Genomic DNA, 19,040 nt, shown 5'->3' with positions numbered 1-19,040 from the left:
AAGCCATTCTTTTAAATTAAGTCAATAGTTTGTTAGATTGTTAATTTCCTGTATTTTTCATACTGGCTTCAGATCCACCATATGATCCATCACTGTTTTTTCTAAAGCAATAACATTTCCAAATTTAAGTTGTTCTTAAATTTCATCATTAAAAAAAAACCCATAGGCTTTCATCTGTTTTTCAAAGAATAACACTTTTAAGTCTGTTTTTTATTAATACATTTCTTATATTCAAGATATAATACTACATGTTATAAAAGAAAAACCATCAACTCCAGTTCAGGATTAGCCATCCCCCTGTACACCTCTGTCTGCCTCAAGGATCTTTATTAAATCCACTGAACATCTTTTAGAAACAATTTAAATCCATATATCCCATAGAAGGTTTAAGAGCTCCAAAGAAAGGATGAAAGAAAAAATGAGGATGAGAGTGTGTGTTCAGTCTTACATTTGAGGCAGTGAGAATCAGGTTACATTTGACAAAACATTTGGTACTTGCACCTCCAGAAAGGTTATGGATTACCTTCTAGGTTAATGGATGGAGAGGGAAAAATAATGGCAGAAGGGGTTCTCATAGAGGCCAATCATAGTTGTATGGTCATATGTATGTAGATAGATATATCTAAAAATGTAGATATACTTGACCTCTGAGCAATTGGGACATAGAATTATTAGGATTGGTTGGTAGAATCTAATGTAAAGACTCATCCTTGCTATATATTAGAATACTCCAGGGAGCTTTTTTTAAAATGCCAGTGCCAGAATTCCACCCCATAGCAGCGAATCCAAGGGTCTGAAAATAGGGCCTGGGCACTGATATTGTATAAAACTCTTGAGAAATCTAATGTATGATATGGGCTGAAAGCATAGATACAAGGGCTACTTACATCTGTCATTTGGGGGACATTTGCTATGTGCTAGGCAATTCACTTGTGCAATCTCATTTAATCCTCAGAAGGGAGATAGCAAAAGCATATTTAGAATTTTTACTTAAAACAATTACCCTCTTGTTTCTTTTCCTGAACACTCCTGATAGCTAACATAAAATGACTTGGGCACCAATGAAACTGACTAAAAGTAAGCATGAAAGAGAAAAGGAAAAAAAAAATAACAAAATACTTAAATCATTCAAAAATTGGTTGGTCTGTCCCAGAGAAGCCAGCTGGTAAACAAGTGGCCTAAAATGATCAGTCATGGTTTTTCTTTGTCAATAAAGATATCTGCTGATTCGTTGCTTATATAGTTGTTTTTTGTACCCTGTAAACATTATTAATTCATCAAAGTAATAGCTATCTAAGGTAAACTAAGCTGCTAGCACCTAGTGAAATTTAAAAGCTTGTACCTGAATTTTAAAATGCTTGACATCCATCAGGAAATCTGGATTGTTACTAAAATGGTATATATTTATAAAGCTTTTTCTTAGAATGATGGTTTTCCTGGAGAAAAAAATAAATTTTAGAAATCAGAAAAGCAACTAGATAAATCTGAATAATGTTCTTCTTAAGCTTAACATTTGGCTATTTGGCTCAAGCTTAACATTCATTTATTCTACTCATTTTAAGTATAATTGGCCTTCCATATCTACTGGTTCCTTATCTACAAATTCAACCAACTGTGTATCAAAAATATTCAAAATAAAATTACATCTGTACTGAACATACATACTTTTTCCTTGCCTTTATTTGCTAAACAATACAGCATAACAATTATTTAATAGCTTATCCATTATATTAAATATAATAAGTAACTTAGAGATTATTTACAGTATATGGGAGAATACTAAAAATCTATACCACTTTATATAAAGAACTTGAGCACCCAAGGATTTTGATATCTATGGAGGTCTCAGAACCAATTCCTGTGGATACTAAGGCATGTCTGTACCTGGAATGTGCTAGGTACTGTTCTAAATATTGGAATCCCAAAATGACTCTGACAGATGATCCCTGCCCTTCTGAGTATATTTGGACAATTTCAGGAAGAACAGGGAGTTTGGAGGCTCTGGGAAAGAGACCTGCTACTTCCAGCAGGGAGTTCAGGGAACCTTTTGGGGCAAAAGACAGGAACAAGAGTCAGTACTCCTGGAAGTCTAGAGGAAGAGAAGGTTTGGTGTGTTCAGGGTGGAATAAAGAAGAGGATACAGAGACCAAATTTCAGAGGACTTTTTATGGTGATAGGTGAGGAGCTCAGATTTCTTTTGAGTGAGGAAGGAAACCACTATAAAACTTTAAGCAAGAATATGCTGTAATCTGATTTATACTTTCAATAAGGCCACTCAGACTTCTGTGGCAAGAATGGCTTGGGCAGGGGGAGGGGTGAAAAAAGAGGATAGAGGTGGGGGTGGAGGTTCAGGCAAAAGCTGAAGAGAAAGATTACTTACATAAGCCTGCTACAGAAATCCAGATATGAAGAGTTAGTGGCTTGGTCTGGTGGGAATGGTGGAGATATTTTATCAGATTAGATATATTTTGTAATAAGACTTGCTAAGGGCCTTGGTGCTAGGAAAGAGTGAGGGAAAGAATGGAATCTGTGATTATAACTAGGCTTTTGTCCAGAATAGCTGAATAGATATTCAACCCCTGACTGAGATAGGAAGGGATGGAAAAGGAACAGGTATAAAGTGGTGTGGAGTGGTGGTCAGAAATTCTATCTTACATCGATTCTCTTTGAAAGATGTCCAGGTAATTGCACATGAATAGGTAATTATATACAAGGGTCTGGTGTTCAGAGAACATTTGAGTCTAGAGCCATGAATTAACAGCATATAAAGAGGGCACTGAAAGTCAGTGGACTAACGTCATCTTAAAAGGAGATAAAGATAATGAAAACAACAGGGCAGAAGGCAAACACTGAGCATTCCATCCTATAGAGCAGTGAGCAAAGGGGACTTAAGAAAGAAAAGGTGCTACAAGAGGAGAAAGAAGGGTAAGAATGTCCTAGTACAGAAGCCTAGAGAAGGGATTCTGTGGGGTGGGTGTTAGCATGTGTAGTGCCAAGGATAGTAGAAAATCAAGGGACTATTATATTTTTTCCACTTAAGACACTTCTGATACTATGTATTCTATGTTAATTTATTTGCAAATTTGAATTTTCAGATAAGTATACTGTGTTCTAGTTTATACCAGTTTTAATATTAGATTACTATTCAGCTAAGCTATGAGAAAAGCATAAACTATGCTTGATAGTACTTTTAAAAGACACAGTAAAAAGTCAAGTTATTTATAAAGAACATATCCAAAGTAAGTGACAGGTAGGAGTTCCTAGCCTTAAAAGTTACTTTTGGTTTGGCACCTGAAACCATGCATTTGTGTAGTTAATGGATTATAGGCCTTGACACTCTAGGAATTGTAGTTAAGGGATAGGAAAAGATTACATTTGGGGATAAACCATTTGGGTAATAACAGTTATTTGGGTTTTTCTTTAGTTTATATTTCCGTTTATCGGTTTGGGGGAATTTTAAGGACTGGGTTCTTCAGGAGACCTGGCAGATAAAGGAGCAAGCTTGGTTATTTAAAAAAAAAAAAAAGACATGGTTATCAGAATTGATACAATTTATAAAGGCAGTTTCTGTTGCTAGCTGAAAGGACACTTTTGTAACCCATTTGGACACTGTTTTCTTCTTAATACAAGTGATGGAGGATTTTTTTCTTGTGGTGCTGGGGATTTAACCCAGGGCCTCACGCTTGCTAGGCCAGAATTTTACCACTGAGCTCATCCCCAGTATTGGTAGAGGCTTTTTATTATGACTCAAAAGTAATGGAGTTAATAACAGGAAGTAAATAATGATGATATAACTGCTTTAGATTCCTAGAAAACTTTACTTAAAATTTGTTCTCCCCATTTTTTCCCCTAATGTGTGCTTACTATTTGATTGGAAATTTAACAGTTCAGTAGCCACCCAGGAAAAAAACATTCAGCTCAGCTTATAAAGTTTTAATTCCTTCTGTTTTCTTTTCTTTCTTTTGTTTTAACCTTCTCAAAATGAAGTTTTGAAATAAGGATGATGAAGAAAGAACAGCATTTTTTAAGATCTGGCATGTACACAGTAGCAGTCCCTTTGTGGCCAATGGTTTAATTATTTTTAATATAAATCCTGAAGATTACCTTTTTTAGCAAAAATATCTAATGATCTGTCTTTACACCACACATTAGGTAGCCAATCTGAATCCAAAAGACCTCTCCTATACTTTAAAGGATTATGTGTTTAAGGAGCTGCAGCGAGACTGGCCAGGATACAGTGAAACAGACAGACGGTTATTGGAATCAGTGCTCTCTAGGTAAGCTTTTTCCTTTTATTTATTTATTTTTTAATAATACAAATAATTATTTTGGTCACTGTTATTTTAGTGTTGAGGTGGGAAAGAAAAGCAAGGTTGAACTTTCTATCATGAACATTTTAAAGTTCTCTTTAATTACCTGGAACATGTGTGTCCTTTACAGAAAACTAAATTCATCTCAGAATTCTGCTGGCCCCAGCCGTTCAGAATCTCCCATATGTTCTAGTAGAGATTCTGCATCCTCTCCTCAGGTATGTCATAAAATTATAAAACCACAGAATTGACATGGAACTCAGGGGACAGCTAGTCAGGTCCTCTGATTTGTAAGTGAGGGAGATGAGGCCCAGAGACCACACAGGTTGCCTTCATAAAGCCACCCAGCTAGTTCATGGCCAAGCTCAGCCTAGAACTCAGGTCTCGGCTCTCATCCCAGAACTGTCCCCTCTGTGCAGCACTACTGGTCAGATTACTTAACACATACCTTGCTTTCCATTTTTAAAGTTTACATTTTGTTGTAACATTATCTACTTTCTAATTTGGTCACTAGAAGACTTATCTAGTTCCATTTAATTCACAGATTGTATGGAAAAGTAAAGATATTTAATTTTGTCTGAAACATTTTCTAGAAAAATATTCTTGTGGAAAATGTATTTATAATAAGCAAATAATTTTTTTAAAATTATGGCTTTCTCATATATGTGTTATCTTAATATTATTTTCAGTGGGTTCTAATCAAAATACTCTATTCCAGTTTAGAATTCCCCTGAGAGATATAGCCCATCCCAGAAAAGGTTGGGCAAGCCCTGGGAAGCTCTGGAGTTCCAGCTTTCTGGTTCTCAGCTCACCAGCTAGCACTGAAACTTCCTGAGAGAATGAGTTCTCAAGGAGAGTTTCAGTGTCCAGATACAGACCTCCCCACCTCCTATTGCAGACACAGGGTTCTCTTTCTCCTCTCTTTCCCCACCCTGCAAGACCCTGCTCCTAAGAATTAGGGAGAAGCAGACAGATGTGTAGAAAAAAAATAAGCTTGCCCTGGGCAAAAGGCTATTCATACCACAGAAAATGTTAGAATCCTATTGTGAAGGAAGCAAGGGGGTGGGGGGAGCGTTTCCATCCTTGCACGTATATTGTGTGTAGAAGCCTCATTTTTAAAAATATTTTTTAGTCATTGATGGACCTGTATTTAATTTATTTATTTATATGTGGTGCTGAGAATTGAACCCAGGGCCTCACACATGCCAGGCAAGTGCTCTACCACTGAGCCACTACCCCAGCCCCTGAAAGCCTCACTTTAATGCCAACTACTAAAAAGCTACTTCTACTCTGATCAGATTACATACCAGGTACCAAGTAAATGGTACTGAACTGAAAACAATAAATTAGTGGGTTTATTATCTATTATTTTCTTTCAAGCTAAAATATAAGCTATAACATTACATTTAAACATAAAAATAGACTTACATTTTATACTTTTTTGAGCTTCAATACTATCGCTACTACTAGATTGAACTAATATTAGCATGATTTTTAAAGTATTTCATAATTTTAATGGATCAGTTATGAATTTGCAGTTACCAGTTTAGAATATGATGAGGAGACATGTAAAATTGTAAAAATTAAATAGCTTTTTAGCAATGATATACTTAGAGAAATTACCCTGAAAGTGCTAGCTGTACTCACTCTAAAACAGATGAAATGATAAATGATAGCCAAAATATTCATAACTGGAGCATTTTAGAACATTAGAGATTAACTGGGCATGGGCATCTTCCCTTTTACCTGAACTTGTTAGTTCTCAGTCAAATGGTAAAAATTGCTTTCTCTTCTTATTTACTAGAACTGGACTAATGTGGAGGGTAGTTGTCTCTATTTAATAGTGGTCTAATCCTCATAAATCAGCATAGTCTCTTAGGAACTTAGAATAAGACTCATAGTCAAAAATAATTGAGTATCTCCGCAAAATATGTATTTGCCAGGTTCTGCTTTTGACATTAGACATTTAAATTTCTTTTCCTATTGGTTTGGTTTGGGGTTGTCATAGGGTTTGTTTTGTTTTTGCTTAAATTTGGAGAAGGGTTAGTATGAATAAGAATACTCAGTTGTTTAACGAATCATATATATATATATAGTGAATTTATTTGATTTTATTGCAAACCAGCTCACTTTTTTCCTTCCCCCTCCCTCCAGAAACGACCTGTGGATTCAGATTTCATTGATCCTTTAGTGAATAAAAAAGCTCGAATATCTCACCTGACAAATAGAGTACAGCCAACATTAAATGGTCATTTGAATCCCACCAGTGACAAATCTGCTGCAGGTCTCCCGCCACCCCCTGCAGCTGCTGCCATCCCCACCCCTCCACCGCTGCCTTCAACTCACCTGCCTGTCTCAAATCCTCCTCAGACTGTAAATTCTAACTCCAATTCCCCTAGCACTCCAGAAGGCCGGGGGACTCAAGACCTACCCGTTGACAGTTTTAGTCAAAATGGTAGTATCTATGAGGACCAGCAAGACAAATATACCTCTAGGACTTCTCTGGAAACCTTACCCCCTGGTTCAGTTCTACTAAAGTGTCCAAAGCCTATGGAAGAAAACTATTCAATGTCTCACAAAAAGTCCAAAAAGAAGTCTAAGAAACACAAGGAAAAGGACCAAATAAAAAAGCATGACATTGAGACTATTGAAGAGAAGGAGGAAGACGTTCAAAAAGAAGAAATTGCCAAGCTGAGTAACTCCAGTCCAAATTCCAATGAAGGTATAAATGAACTGAAGAACATACTATTCACAAGTCTGAAATTATACTGCTTATAATTAATAATGTACTTTAAGCAAATCACGTTCTGTTTAATTATTGATCTTAAAATTGCACTTTTTTTTTTTTTTTTTTTTGGTACCTGGGATTGAACCCAGGAGCATTTAACCACTGAGCCCCATCTCCAGTCCTTTTTATTTTTGAGTCAGGGCCTCAGTAAGTTGTTTAGGGCCTTGCTAAGTTGCTGATGCTGGCTTTGAACTCATGATCCTCCTGCCTCAGCCTCCTGAGTCACTGGGATTATAGGCATGCACTGCACCATCATACCCAGCTAAATTTGCACTTTTAAGCAGATTTTTTTCTTTAATTTTATACTGTCATTTTTAGTTTCTTTTTCATCAACTGTTACACATAATTTCCATATTTGTTAGTAAGATAATGGCATTTGAAAGTGACCCTGTCATCCTCCAGAACCTCCTTTTAGAATGTAGACTTTGATACTCTTCTCCACGTTTGTTAGGACATTGTACATGTCAGTTATATGCCATATCATGACGATTATATGCCATTCTTGAACTGATTTAACTAGGCACACAATTAGCAATAGAAATATTCATTTTTTCCTTTCTCAGAGAAATGGGGGGTCACCCCTGCTTTAATTAATTTTAGCATAAGAGAAATGTCATTATACAACAGGCAAGGTAAAATCATATTTGCAGATCTATAACGTCATCTTCATTTGCAGTGAAAGCAGTTTGCCTTTTACAAGGCTATTAGCTATTATTAGCTAGATAGATATTAAGTTTTTATTTTTTGATGGGGAGGTTGTTTTCACCTTTGAGATTCTGTTTTAGAAAGCTAATATCTATAGTTATTCATAAAATTAACCCGATCAGGCTTTAGGAAACTTAAAGACCAATATCTAGGGACCTGAGAAGCTTAAAATAACTTTACCTCTAAAGAAAGCTAAGCAGTAGACAGACTGCTTACCTAAGACATACTGATTTTGAAAATCTAATGACAAATTTAGATTTTTCTTACTTACAAAAATTATCTTCTAAATTTAATGTCTTACATGCCAGCACATAGAAGATCCAAATCTGTCATTTAGCATCACTGCCTGTTTTAAACCCAGATATAACTGACCATTTTACCGTAACAGAAAAGCCCTGGTTGTTTCCTTTTAGTGGAACTTCAAAAGGAGTTGTAGAATACAATTGCACAGTGACTTGTTTACCTGGGTTGCGTATACTGAATGGCAAAACATATCTGTTGAAATATTTAGATCAAGTTGTACTATAGAATGGCCTGAGAGGTAGGCATAAGCTTTTTTCCCCTCCAACACTCTTGTCCTTGAATTTGTCAGGTAAGGAAAAGTCATGGAAGAGTAAAACTACATGCTCAAAGTTAATGAGCCAGGTTCCCAGGCATACTCCACTCTCCACGTTCCCCACCCCCAATGGGTGATCCTAAGGCACTGCCTAGTGCCAGTTGGACTGGATTCCAGTGTGCTGAGACCTACAGCACAGTCTTGAGTATTCTCAGACTTTGAGACCTGGAAAGGCAGACCTGGTGGTCTCTTTGCATCTTTCCCTAAGGGTATGCAGAAATGCCTTTCAGAGCAAGTGGGATTCTCAAACCAAGGGAAGATCTGACCCACATCCTCTATATCTGCTGGGATTTCTCTGGTGTCTGTGGCAAGGGAAAGTGTACTGCACTTGATGCTGTCCCTTGAAGACTCGGGCTTTTGTACAAACACATGCTTCTGTACTCAAACTTGAATCAAATGTGTGTAGCTAAACAATTAGCATAGCTCTATGCAATTTATTTAGTGTACTTTGCCCTTCAAAATATATGCATTTATTTTATAGTGAACATACATGTTTTGCCAACAGATTAGGGTTTGAGTTAATAACTATACTTTGAATGATTAAAAAAATTACCCCAATGAGAAGTCCAAGCATAGCCCCTAGAAATTGTACATTTAAATAAACAGAATACTGAGCACTTATATACTTTAACTGCATAGTCATGAGTGACTAGGACTTTTTTTTTCTTTTGGTTCTAATAATAATGATCTGTTTCATATTATGAGGAACAAAGATAGAATATAAATCAACATTCAATAATACCTTATTTTAAACTGATGGGGAAACTTCCTACCCAGTTCTACTGACTACATATAAGAAAGGGGAGCAATAAAAATACAGTGACCAAAGCAGTCTGCTACCTGACTTTATTGTCTCATCTGCCTTGTTTGAATCCTATGAAAAGTAGATGTTGATGTAAAATTTGTATCTCCCATTGTCTGGCTGCATCTGCCACCACAATCTTTGAATTGCTGGGCAGATGCCACAACTGTTGTTGAAAGAATAGAAGAGTGACCTTGGGTTAAGATGGAATTCCTTTATTGTGCAGACACTGCAGTAGCCAGGGTGCTTTAAATGCCTGGCGTGGGTTCTGCTGGCGCTGGTCATAGGGCCTCTATTGTTTGTGTTCAATTGTATTCCTTGCTCACTGTTGCTTATTGAGATGGAAGAATAGAATTTGAGGAAAAGTGTTCCAGATGTTTCTAATCTATTTTAGAATTACAGGCATTTGATAACCATGCTGGTTGATGAACGCTCTGATTTTTTTTCTTTTTCTTTCATAGGAGTTAAAGCGGGTTGCACTGCCTCCATGGAGCCTTCTTCAACAATTGAACTCCCAGATTATTTGATGTAAGTTCATCTGTCTGCCAATGGAGAGAGCTGTTTAATTTTAGAAAGTTTGCAAATTCTTTTTCCCATAATTTTCAAATCAAAAAAGTAAGAAATTCTAGAAATAGAGTCCTGGAGCCACCCCTGCAATTGAAAGGCTGCCATTAAGCCTGCTTGTCCCAAATCCACTCTTGTCTGCATGAGCAGGTTGTGCCTCCCCCTGCTCTGGGCTGTGTTCGTTGGCCTTAAGTATAGAGAAGCCTGTCCTTTGTTCCAGGGCCAGGCCAAGCTTTTGATTACGGAAGATTTCAGGGATCTGACTCTTCAAGCTGACAGTCTGTCAATGCACAGCCATTCACTCAGGCCCCCCAAAGGGATGGTATATTATTGACAAAGTGCTTGAACCTCTGCACTTAATAATACAAAGTACAGATAAGTTGGGTTTTGTTTAAACAATTTTCTGCCCTCAAATTAAGAGAATAGTAAAATTTGGTCATTGCACTTTAGTATCAGTTATAATGTTTTTCTTGTTATGACAACAAGTTGCAAAACAGTAAGAAGCCAGGGACATTTTTGTAACTGGTTATCACAGAAATTGTAACGTGGACACATAATTCTAGCTTTTTTACAGAATAAAAGGCTTCTGTAAGGATAAAATAATTAAGTTGCAAGAGCCTGGAAAAATGAGAGTGAAAGAGCAAAGAGATCTGACTGCATGCAGATAGCTTTGAAAATGAACAAATGTGCAAAATAACTTGAATGGAGAAAATAGCATCTAGGCTGTATGAACATTTTTCCCCCTATTAGTGGCATCTAATGGTGAATAAAGTTAAGCTATGCAGGTTAGCCTTGCTCATTTCCAGAGGAGAGAACATTTTAGATTTGAAGTGTGTTGTTTCTGCTTAACAGTAGTCTGAAAGCTATACTTATTGGGGAGTAAGACCACATGAAACCATAATGCTGGTTATCATCTCTTAACTAACAGGAGCCTGAGAAACTGTGCTGAGTTCTCTGTCATCTGAGGCAGTGTGTGGTTTCAAAGTTCTGTGGGGGAACCCTTAAAAGTAACCACCTCTGAGTGACCCAGGAAGGGTTAGTGGTCTAGAGCCAGGCTTCCCAGACAGCTCCTGGCTCCATTGCTGGGGGGTTCCTCTCTCCAGCTGCTCCTTAAAAGTCTTCTGAAAGTTGTCCCCTCCAGGATGCTGCTTGAATGATCTGTGATGGATTTTGAATCCCTCTTTTATCATAGTGAAAAATACTCATTATGTATGATGAAATCATGTGGGGAGACTCAAAAATATTCTAAACTTTCCCCATGGATTCAAAGCTGTTGCTGTGTTTTGCCAACCTAATTAGTTAATTCTATATATAAAAAGCTTTTTTAGGTTACTGGTCTAAGGATGGTTGCTGCTCCTACCTCAGTGCATCTCTGTGTTAATCACATTTCCAGTGCTCTGATTTATGCTTGATTTATTTAGATAAATGCAACTTATTTTAACAACAACAAAAAAAGTTTTCATATAAATATAGCAAATTATCTAAAAATAATGAGAGAAATTACCTAAAAACACAGAACTTAAGTTGCCTCTTAAGAAAATCAAAAGAACTTAGTATAAAACTTAAATGATTAGCCTTTGAATAATTCATACTTAACTACAATGTTACTAATTTTTATAAAATAACATTTTTAAATGGTTGTTCCACAGTATTACTAATTTTTACACAATAAGAATACTTTTGTTACTTGTACTTATGAGTTATCCAGGTTGTTTAAATTTTTATTCCATCACTGCTTTAAGAATCAACTGTAAAACTGTAACAATTTTGTTAAAAATAGTGAAATGGTTTTTGTTCAAATGCCAGTATAAGCAAATAAACAACACCATTTGGGGCCAGTTTGGTATTTTTCCCTAAGGAAATTGTTAAATGAAATACTGAGGGTGTGATTTTGAGAACATGGGATAAATATATTATACAACAAATTAAATGTGAGTTTTGAGATTGGTTCAGCCATTTTGCTTATCCCCAGAAACCTCTTTCCCTAGGGGCTCCCTCTGGTGTGCAGTCAAGGCAGCCCATGTCTAGAACTGTTTCCCAGCTTGGCTGCCTGGGCTCCTTTTACAGCTAAGGCAACAGCAGGGCAGCTCTAAATCAGCATACGACTGCTGTCTCAATTACACTTAGAAAATTAAACCTCCACACTGTCTAACTCAGCATGAATAAAAATATTAATGAGGACACTAAGTTTGCTCACTGCATCACTTTTCTCACATTTCCAGCTAGGCATCTATAATAGAGCAATTTAAATAAAACGGCTAAGATTATATAAAACAAATGGAGAGGACTCAACTCCAAGATGTTACACAGTGAAAAATAAATGTGTATCCCAGGGTACATCCCAAAGCTCCTCCATCTGCCTAAAAACCTCAATTTTTTTTTTTTTTTTTTTTTTGTCTAATAGTCAAGGGAATTTTGCATTTTGTGAGAGGAGCACAGAGTAGAAAGAACCAGGTCAGATATGATCCCAGTTCCCAGATCCACAAATAATAGTTTTAATATTAAAATGTCTTTAATTTAAAAAATTATAAATAATTCCCTTTTTATATTTTTTATATTTGCCTAATCAGAAATATGAGGAAAGAGGTAAAGAGAGCTAGCTGAAGACCCTTTGTTAAGGAGTTCTGCTTGCTACAGGTCTGAAAGGCTAAGAGACAGGCTCCCTCATAAAGCAGTGGATCCAGGGACAGCTTTGACCCCAGCATTCTAACTGCAAGACATTTTTCTGGTGTCTGTTAATCCATCAAGTCTTTCTGTCTCTGTGCAACTTATAATAAATGGGCTGGCCTCTACCACTGGTGTGGTAGTGAATTGTTTAGGGTAAAGAAGAGTTCAGGAAGCCAAATCTGTGTAAATACTTTTTTTTTCTTAATGTAGTTGCACTTTAATTCTGTTGCCACTATATCTTTTTCACATTTGCTCTCCTTCATTGAAGCTTTTAAACCCTCCTGTGTGATCTTTTCACTTGGAAGCTTCTTTGAAAAAGTGACCTGACAACAGAATAATGGCAGAGCAGCATTAAATACAAATAATTCATACATGGATATAGTTTCTAAATATTTGGTTTAAATCTCAGACTTGAGGGGTTGGGGTTGTAGCTCAGTGGTACAGCACTTGCCTTGCATGCATGAGGCACTGGGTTCTATCCTCAGCACCATGTTAAATTAATTAATTAATTAAAGATATTGTGTCCATCTGCAACTAAAACATACATACAATTTTTTTTTAAAAATCTCAGACTTGTGTAGTCATATTGGTTCTATAGCTATGCTCCATTTATATTTTTCTTCTCTTCTCATTAGAAAATACATTGCTATTGTCTCCTATGAGCAACGCCAGAATTACAAGGATGACTTCAATGCTGAGTATGATGAGTACAGGGCTTTGCATGCCAGGATGGAGACGGTAGCTAGAAGATTTATCAAACTGGATGCGCAACGGAAACGCCTTTCTCCAGGCTCAAAAGAGTACCAGGTAAATGGATTTGTTCCTAGATGGACAGACTTTTACATTTTACTCCTTTCTTTTCCTACTGTACCCAACCCCAGCCATCCCACTGACCTTTAGAACAAGTCCTCTTACTGACCAGCATCTGCTGCTTTAGGAAACTAAATATTTTAAGCACTTCTGAAATCAAATAAACACAGCAGAAAATCTTTGTGCCACTACAATATAATATATAGTGTACTTCTTAAAAACAAACCAAATACAGCTAAGTAGGGGAAAAATGGATCTTGGGATACATTTCAATATTTGATTACATTGCCCACTCAATTTGGTGCTTTGCTCCAAAACTATGCTATTTCAAATAAATTTTTTAATTATTATTTTTTAAAAACCTAGTCTGAGCCAAGCATGGTGGTACATACCTGTAATCTCAGTGATGCAGGAACCTGAGGCAAGAGGATTATAAATTCAAGCCAGCCTGGGCTACTTAGGGATCCCTGTCTCAGAAAGAAAAGGACTGGGGAGTAGCTCAGTTGTAAAGCCACCCCTGAGTTCAATCCCAGTGCCACAATCAGTCAACAAAATAAAAACCCCAGTCTGACATAAATTAGGGACAATACAAACACAGAATATAAAGGAGGTGAAAACTACAGAGATTGGGGTTTAAATGAAGACAAGTGTGCTATTTCCAATCATTCCAGAGCCTGATGCTTGTTAACCAATATTAGTATGTTTTTGCTTTGCTACCTTACATGGTAATATAACTATAGCTAACAAAAAGCAATAGACTCCTGACCTGTCTCCTGATTTTTTTTAATTTTTAGCAAAAACATTGATAGAAATTAATACTTCCATCCTTGTGTAGGCCAGATCACTTTTTCCCACTTACAGCCATAGAGAATGTGGTTCCTCTCTCCCAGCCCATTGCCACTATCCTGACTGCAACCTGTGTGAGAAAATGATTGTTTCCCCACAACAGGCAAAAGAGCCCAAGAGCATTTGTGTTCTAGAGATTGCTTATGTCTTATAATAGTGGACATTAATCTCTTCAATAAGCTGGTAAGAGGAACCTCTTCAATAAGACTTTGGGAGAGGAATCAGTGTTTGTGGGTAGGAAACGTTAGCAATATAATAAGTTTGAGGTTTATTTTTTCCCTATATAGTTATTTTCCAATGTACATTATTTTACTTAAACTAAAATGTAATTCCAAGTCGTTAGCTCTGCGTTTGATACTTGTGTGACCTTGGGCAGGTTACTTAATGCCTCTTTGACTCAAATCCCTATCCACAAAACGGAATAAGGATAGGGTTGTTGTGAGTACTAAATGTAAGTAAGCACTTGTCAACTGCTCAGATCCAAGTCTGATATCTGGTACATGAGGACTAGCTAGCTATTTTTGCCCAGCTACCTGATCTTCTCCCTGCCCCAGTGGATGTCACCACTAATGGCTTCCAGTATATTCTTTCAGAAGTGTGTATTATATGTGTGTGTATGAAATGCATATATGTATGTATATACCCAAGTAAATTTGCATATCTAATATATTTAATTGAATCTACGATTTCTTCAGTTATAGGTTGCATTATTTTATTATGTCCAAGTAATTTAGAGCATGATACGTTATTGTTTATCCTGGTTTCATTAAAATGAAAAGAAATTCAAGTCTTAAAAACAATGAAATTCTTAGAATAATTCTATTAGTCATTCTGTTTCTCCTTTTAAGTAAATGCATTCAAATTGTCCATATTATTTTGCACTAAACAATATAATTTACTAAAAATATTTTTGAGAGGTTGTGAGGGGAATGGGAAAATAAACAAGGAGAGAAATGAATTACAATAGATGGGGTAGAGAGAGAAGATGGGAGGGGAGGGGAGGGGGGATAGTAGAGGATAGGAAAGGTAGCAGAATACAACAGTTACTAATAGGGCATTATGTAAAATTGTGGATGTGTAACCGACATGATTCTGCAATCTGCATTTGGGGTAAAAATTAGGAGTTCATAACCCACTTGAATCTAATGTATGAAATATGATATATCAAGAGCTTTGTAATGTTGTGAACAACCAATAAAAAAATAATATAAAAAAATAAAAATAAAAAAAAATATTTTTGTATCACTACATAGAGTATTTCCATATGTTCTAGTGTCCTCTTATTATCTTTTGTATAGATTGATGAACATTTTGATATTGTTTGCCATCTTTTGCTTTACAGACAGTACTGCAGTGAATAACCTTGCATATGCACCATTTTACTCAGGGACAAATAAATCTGTAGTATAAGCAGAATTGCTGAGTCAGTTTTGCATTGACTGTTTTGATAGCTGTTGCCAAACTGCTGTCCATAAAGATGTACCAAGTTATATTCTTTCATTGCTATTTCCTACATCTTCCCTGAATATATATTAGCTATTATGTTGCCAAAAAAAATTCCTCTTTTCTAATTCTGATTTTTAATTTTGTAGAATGTTCATGAAGAAGTCTTACAAGAATATCAGAAGATCAAGCAGGTAGATATCATCACTGTTGGTTTGTTGACTTGTGGTTGAGAAATGTTATAAATTTTGTAACCTAATTCCTCACTGTCTTTTTTTCCCCACCTGCAGTCTAGTCCCAATTATCATGAAGAAAAATACAGATGCGAGTATCTTCATAACAAGCTGGCTCACATCAAAAGACTAATAGGTGAATTTGACCAACAGCAAGCAGAGTCATGGCACTAGGACTCTGCTTGGACCAGAAGATGTGAATAAACTTAAGCTTATTTATTTAAAATTCCAAATGAGTTGCTCTAGATTCTAAAAAGATGAAACTTTGCCTGTTGAAAGTTTCAGTATTAGTAAACTTGAGTTACTTTTTTTCCCCATTTTACTTTGCTTCCCTGCATTTTAAAGCTGCTTTTTCTGGTCCTTTTTCCCTCCTTTCAAGACTTGTGTTTGTTAATAGAAATAATTTTTTAGATTTTGGGGATCCAGTGTCTATACTTAAAATCAGTTTTTTCCTTGAAAACTTGTGTTTGTCATTAGAAATTATTTTTTGTAGATATTGGGGCTCCAATGTCCACACTTAAAAGTTGTGTGTGTTTAAAAAACAAAACAACAGTAATGTGCAAGGTGAAATGCTTTTGGATAAACATAAGCCTATTTTCTGACCTTTCTTAATGCGAACTCTTTGCCTTAAATGGTAGAATATTTAGAAATTTGCACAAAATACAAAAAAAATTAAAACATTGTTTTGGAGGGTTAAAAATAAAGTTGTATGAGTATGTTTTTGTGTATAATTTTATACACAGGTATACAGGCTAACTTGATCTGAAATATTAAATCCGCCCTGCAAGTTAACCCCCCATTACAATGGTTGCCTTAAGGTGTTTGCTAGTTGTGTACCTAGTGTGGTTAATCATTAGCTACACTGCTTCCCAGTGATTAGAGCAATGGGAAGCATACTGTGGCCTACCAGCGTCTGGAAGCATGTGCCCAACCTGTATGTGTGCAGAGGTGATGTGGATGTGAGCGTGCATGAAGGAAAAAAGCTGCTACTCTCAGTAGGCCAAACGCTCAGGTTAAACAACTGACGAGTGTTACTGTAGGGTTTGTTTTTTGTTTTTGTTTTTTCCTGTCAAATTGCTACTTCTATTGTGGAAGACAAAAGCATTTCCATTTCAACAGTTTGTCAGCTTTATTAATGTTGGGCAAAAATTGATATGTTATAAAAATTAAACAGATCTATAGTTTTGGGGCAAAATGATAAAATTAAATGTGTAGGTAAACTATTTATATACTGCTATAAAGTATTTTTTGAAGAGAGATATGCAAAGAAGCTATTACCTACATGAGATGTATATTTAAAGATTTTTTCATCCTGGATGCCAGGAATATAAAAAAAAGAGCGGCTATATTTAACCATAAATAACATACTGTGATTCATCAAACAGCACAAACTTTCATTTCATGGAGTTTATCTGTTAACGTTGATTTAAACTATCACTTGTTTTATCATGTGGGAACATAAGTTATGTGGTCAAAAATATAAGGATTTTGAACTAATGTTGATTCAAGTTGTGTTGTCTTATTGTATTGTCTTTTCAAAGTGCTGCCAGTTGAAAAGGGAAGCATTATGTTTACAAATCTGTTTTGAAATGTTTGCCAAAATTTTTGGTAGTATCTTTAATAAAGATGTTTGTCTTCAGCATCCAGAAAAACAAATGACTTTGTCGTGTATCACTGTAAACCAGAACATGTTGGTATCTAGGAGACATGAGAGAATATGTAGATTTACTTTTCTCTTTGAAGTTCTTTCCTAAACATTGACTAGAACAATTAGATAACATACTTAAAGTACACAGACTATACAAAGAATGAACAAGACTCTTTTGCAGCTGTAAAACTTTGAGGCAGAAATTTGATTTCTATGCAACATGGACTTCCTAGGGAATTCTGTTTCTTTTAGCCCTGAGATCCCTTGTGCTTTTCCTTTTACCTCAGATTTGGTACAATCATTATTAAATATTATTTCTAACTTTCAGTTGAAAAAAAAGAAAAGCAGTGTATCTGGGAATACATTTGATCCTCATATTTTTATGATAGCATCTCCTGATGGGTTGGCGATAGGTAACTACCTCGCTAGTGTTATTTCTTAGGCATCTTGGCCTTTTATTCAAGGATTGTGTTCTGCTATTTGCTGTGAGTAATGTTTCTCAAAAGCAAGATTCTTGGATCACTTTCATTACCAGCAATAGAATCACTGGATAAGGCCCAGGTATCTGCATTTCACACGTTTCCTGTCTATGACTTTTGTAAGCTAAAGTATGAGAACCATTGACTTGGATGTAGCTTTAAACTTTCAAGCTTTTAGATCTTGAAATCTTAAACTGAAGGCCAACTATTGACTTTTTTTTTTTTAAGTCCTTTCCTATCTGCAGGTACAAATCCCTTTTTCCCTCTGCATGATCTGAGGCAGCACCTCAGTTGTTTCACTGCCAACTCTTACTTAAGAACCTGTTTACAAATAAAATTTCCAGTTGGTGAAGCATTACCAGTTGGAACTCCTCCCCACCTCCAGCAGCACATCTTCTGGTTTACAAGTTGGGTAACAATGGAAGCTGGAAATGCTTTGTGGAAATCCAGCATTGCACATAGACTTGACCACATAGCAGTAAAAGCCTTAATTCAGATTTTTGGTGTATACACTGGACAGATAGTTGCAAAATGTGATGTCTAAGTGTTGCAAAGTTTAGAGCTATATATCTCTGAATCTATTACTCCAGATTGCATCCCTTTTGAAGATGAGCATGAGCCCATTAAAATATTTATAATCACTTTTCATCCCCTACTGCAAGATTTTTAGATTCGTGCAAATGAGTGGCCACTCATAACAGTTATTCTAGTGGGAGAATTTTGAGGAATACTTAAGTATAAAATAGCATTGTCAAAATTAGAGAATGTGTTGGGCAGGGGGAGGGGTTGGTTTTGTTTTTGGTTACATTTCATCTAAAATCATCTGAAGATTTTACCAACACACTGATAAAGCAACTTCATGTTGAATGAGCAGCTAAATGAAAACAAACTGAAAGAACATTAACTACATGTGTTTATTGTTATTGTTTTAATGTGGGAATTTCATCTCTTGTCTTGTTTGTTATTTATTCCCCTTGAGATACTTTAGAGGGACTAACTTTCAACTCTTTTAAATAGTTAAGAGATGTTCAGTAGTTGTTCTCACAGGAATTATTGGTGTGGTCAGTTTTATCATTGCTCCATGGATTGATAAAAGTTGAGTATTACTTTTGTTTCCTCTCTGATTGAT

The 19,040-nt window shown here is 36.0% G+C and overlaps 1 protein-coding gene across 2 annotated transcripts in view; it reads left to right on the top strand.

The window, feature by feature from the left end:
• Ell2 (elongation factor for RNA polymerase II 2) overlaps positions 1–19,040 on the top strand; it is a 72,564-nt gene that overhangs the window by 52,916 nt on the left and 608 nt on the right. Inside the window, exons 6-12 of one of the 2 annotated variants that reach the window (XM_026385863.2) lie at positions 4,153–4,277; positions 4,441–4,528; positions 6,465–7,032; positions 9,683–9,749; positions 13,088–13,259; positions 15,701–15,745; positions 15,842–15,920. In XM_026385863.2, coding sequence (XP_026241648.2) covers positions 4,153–4,277; positions 4,441–4,528; positions 6,465–7,032; positions 9,683–9,749; positions 13,088–13,259; positions 15,701–15,745; positions 15,842–15,920 — 1,144 coding nt within the window. Of the gene's footprint in view, positions 1–4,152; positions 4,278–4,440; positions 4,529–6,464; positions 7,033–9,682; positions 9,750–13,087; positions 13,260–15,700; positions 15,746–15,841; positions 17,881–19,040 lie in introns of those variants that run through there. The other variant, XM_026385862.2, reaches the window with a different exon arrangement.

Source organism: Urocitellus parryii, chromosome 1 (assembly GCF_045843805.1).
Source record: "Urocitellus parryii isolate mUroPar1 chromosome 1, mUroPar1.hap1, whole genome shotgun sequence".
In the NCBI taxonomy this organism is placed as follows: domain Eukaryota; kingdom Metazoa; phylum Chordata; class Mammalia; order Rodentia; family Sciuridae; genus Urocitellus; species Urocitellus parryii.
The sequence above is the reverse complement of the archived record's forward strand: the minus strand, read 5'-3'. Positions and strand labels throughout refer to the sequence as shown.